The 3,272-nt window shown below is 41.3% G+C and overlaps 1 protein-coding gene across 2 annotated transcripts; it reads left to right on the forward strand.

Moving 5' to 3' along the window:
- The first annotated feature begins 206 nt into the window (after positions 1-206).
- Positions 207-1,225, forward strand: LOC111181505 (homeobox protein NANOG-like). 2 transcript variants are annotated; one of them, XM_089906297.1, is made up of 2 exons: positions 207-809; positions 855-1,225. In XM_089906297.1, the coding sequence occupies exons 1-2, from the start codon at positions 302-304 to the stop codon at positions 1,223-1,225; spliced, it is 879 nt and encodes a 292-aa protein (XP_089762423.1). In that variant the 5' UTR covers positions 207-301. The 2 variants fall into 2 exon arrangements, with proteins under 2 accessions (XP_089762423.1, XP_089762422.1); XM_089906296.1 differs by having other exon boundaries at positions 207-1,225.
- The last annotated feature ends 2,047 nt before the right edge of the window (positions 1,226-3,272 follow it).

Here is a 3,272-nt window from a genome sequence, read left to right on the forward strand (position 1 = left end):
GAATGAGACTAATAATATACATTTCATTTTCATGAGAATTAAATAAGACAATGTATAGAAAATCCCTGATGCTCTCCTGCCATTTAGTAGATGGTAAACAAATGTTGGTTCTAACTCTCTCCTTTAGCTGGTAGGCTTCTGTTATCACACAGGTGACTTCCCTTCATCCCATGTTTTTAATACTTTTACACCTGGACATCTTCACCTTTCTCTAAGCTCTTCTACCTAGATTCTTAAGCCTGGACTTTTCCTACCATCTATCTAGCTCTTTGGTTTTCTCCCTCTCCTTCAATTCAACAACATGAGTGTGGACCCAGCTTGTCCCCAAAGCCTGCGTGGCCCCGAAGCATCCAATTCTAGGGAATCTTCACCAACGCCTGAGATTTATGGGCCTGAAGAAAATTATGTGTCCTTGCAAATGGCATCTGCTGAGACCCACGACATGGAGACTGTCTCTCCTCTTCCTTCCTTCTCCATGGATCTGCTTATTCAGGACAGTCCTGATTCTTCCACAAGCCCCAGAGTAAAACTACTGGCCACGGCTGCAGACAAGAGCACAGAGAAGAAGGAAGAGAAGGTCCTGGTCAAGAAGCAGAAGACCAGAACCGTGTTCTCTCAGACGCAGCTGTGTGTGCTCAATGACAGATTTCAGAGGCAGAAATACCTCAGCCTCCAGCAAATGCAAGAACTTTCCAACATCCTGAACCTTAGCTACAAACAGGTTAAGACCTGGTTCCAGAACCAGAGAATGAAATGTAAGAGGTGGCAGAAAAACAACTGGCCCAGGAATAGCAACATTGTGACTCAGGGCCCAGCAACTACAGAATACCCGGGCTTCTATTCCTACCACCAAGGATGCTTGGTGAACTCTTCCGGAAACCTGCCCATGTGGGGTAACCAGACCTGGAATAACCCAACTTGGAGCAACCAGAGCTGGAACAGTCAGTCCTGGAACAACCAGAGCTGGAACAGTCAGACCTGGTGCCCCCAAGCCTGGAATAATCAGACTTGGAACAATCAATTCAACAACTATGTTGAGGAATTCCTGCAGCCCCAGATCCAGTACCAGCAAAATTCTCCTGTCAGTGATTTGGAGGCCACCTTGGAAACTGCTGGGGAAAGCTATAACATAATACAGCAAACTGCTAAGTATTTCAATTCCCAACAGCAAATCATGGATTTATTCCCAAATTACTCTCTGAACATACAGCCTGAAGATTTGTAACGATGGCTGTATTATTCGATCTCAATTTGAGCCGTGACTGTATTACTTCCCTAGAATTTTTCTTTTACAATTACGTCTCTCTCTGCCTGGATAAGCTGCTTTTCATTGTGCCTATGTGTCAGTTTGGGGGTATATGATTGGTGTCTAATCAAAGAGGTTTCAGAAGCATTGGCTTCTACGGACAACATGATAAAAGATGACTGGCGGCTATAGATAACTAGGTTATAATACTATTTTTCGGATATCTTTAGGATCTAGAACCTAACCTCAAGAATAGGGAGCAAAAGTACAAAGATGTGTGATGAAGGATTATTCGTATTTTCTGGGATGGGGAGGCTTTACTTGTTAAGAACCTCAGTTGTTAAGGTGAAGGGTTAAGCTACAATGTGCTTCACTGATTTCCTCTACCCGTTTTTGCTTATTTTACTTACAACCCCTAATTTTTTCCACCACTCTAGTATTTGTAGAAAGATGTTTTGATTTGTCCACATCATAATACTACCAGTTGGCTGTATTATTTTAAAAAAAGAATGCAGTCTGTGATTTTACATTTGTCTTCATTTTGTCATGATATACCCACTCTGTTCTACCTATTCTTCATTCCACATAGATATAAAAAATGTGTCATGCTTTTCCTTTTATGAATATTCTCTCTTCTCTGTTCACTCATCATTAAGTCTCCTAGCTGCCATCTCATAGCCTTTATTTAACAAAAAATGATTTGCATCAGTGTAAACATGCATGTAGTTCAAAAAGGCAAATGGTACTAAAAGATTTATCCTGAAAATATCAGTACCCTGCCTACTCTGCCCCGCATTCAAGTGCTGCTCCTAAGAGGCAACTACTTTCAACTCTCTTAGTCTTTTTCCTAGAGTTTGCTTTTATATTTTTAAATAGTATGTATATGCTCTATATCTTGATTTTTTAATTTTATTGAAGAGTAACATTTTTATTGACATCTTATGTAAGATGAGGGTTTAACAACTACCACCACCACTCCCAGTCACAAACACAACTGTCCCACACATCCTTGTATTTTAACTACACCACAGTTTTGAAAAACGTGATGTCCAATCTCTATATCATTATGAACACTGAGTTAAACATATGTAGATAGATAGATAGATAATGTGTATATGTCTAGCTTATACATCATGTGTATATACATATATAATGTGTGTGTGTATGTGTGTATATATATATATCTCATAGCTTAACCAAGTAGTATTCTATGATTACATTTAGTTTCTCAATCACCTTTTTGTTTTCCCTGGAGTTAATAACTGCCTTTAGCTCTCTGTGTCTCATCACTAAATCATCTGACACGAGGGAGAGACCAAACTTTTAGCAGAAGGAGCATCTACTCTACCTAACCCCTGGCTTCCAGTCCGGCACCTCACCTTTCCCTTCTCTGTGCCTCCTGTTCCCAGGTTTGGAGCTTCTCTGGTCCAGTGTATTCACAGAAAAGACCTCTGGTTACTTTTGGGGTGGAAAAGCAATAGAGATTTGTCTGCACGAGTTCAGAGAGGGGTGAGGGATCCTTTAAATTAATGGTTCTCAACTGGCAGGAAATTTTGCACCTGAAGGGATATTTGGCAATGTCTGGAGACTTCTTTGGTTGTCACAACTGGAGAAGGGTGTGCTTCTGGCATCTAGTCAGTGGAGGCCAGGGATGCTGCTACACGTCCTATGATGGAAGACAGCCCCCAAACAAAGAATTCTCTTGCTCCAAATGTCAGTAGAGCCAAGGTTGAGAAACTCTGCTTTCGCCAGGATTTCCAGCAGTCATCTTGTCTGAAGCCCCTCTGCTGTCTCCAGAGGAACTTGCCATCTTTAATTCCTGAGCTTTTCAAAGGCCCTAAAGAATGAACCAACTGGCTTTTCACTTGTACCTCCCTGTGCAGACACTTAATGTTCCAATGATCCCTCATCTACAAGTTTTCCACCTTCCAAAATACTTTTTAGCATTTCTGGTCCTCTCTCGTCTCCCATCCCATTTTCCTTGCCCTCATAGGCGCAAACCTGTTTTATTCCTTACCTGTATTTT

This window comes from Delphinapterus leucas, chromosome 2 (genome assembly GCF_059928025.1).
Source record: "Delphinapterus leucas isolate spDelLeu-1000000601 "Yukka" chromosome 2, BTC_Dleu_Yukka2, whole genome shotgun sequence".
NCBI lineage: Eukaryota > Metazoa > Chordata > Mammalia > Artiodactyla > Monodontidae > Delphinapterus > Delphinapterus leucas.

Coding starts and splice junctions, on each gene's coding strand:
- LOC111181505 (XM_089906296.1), top strand. CDS start 302: ATGAGTGTGGACCCAGCTTGTCCCCAAAGCCTGCGTGGCCCCGAAGCA.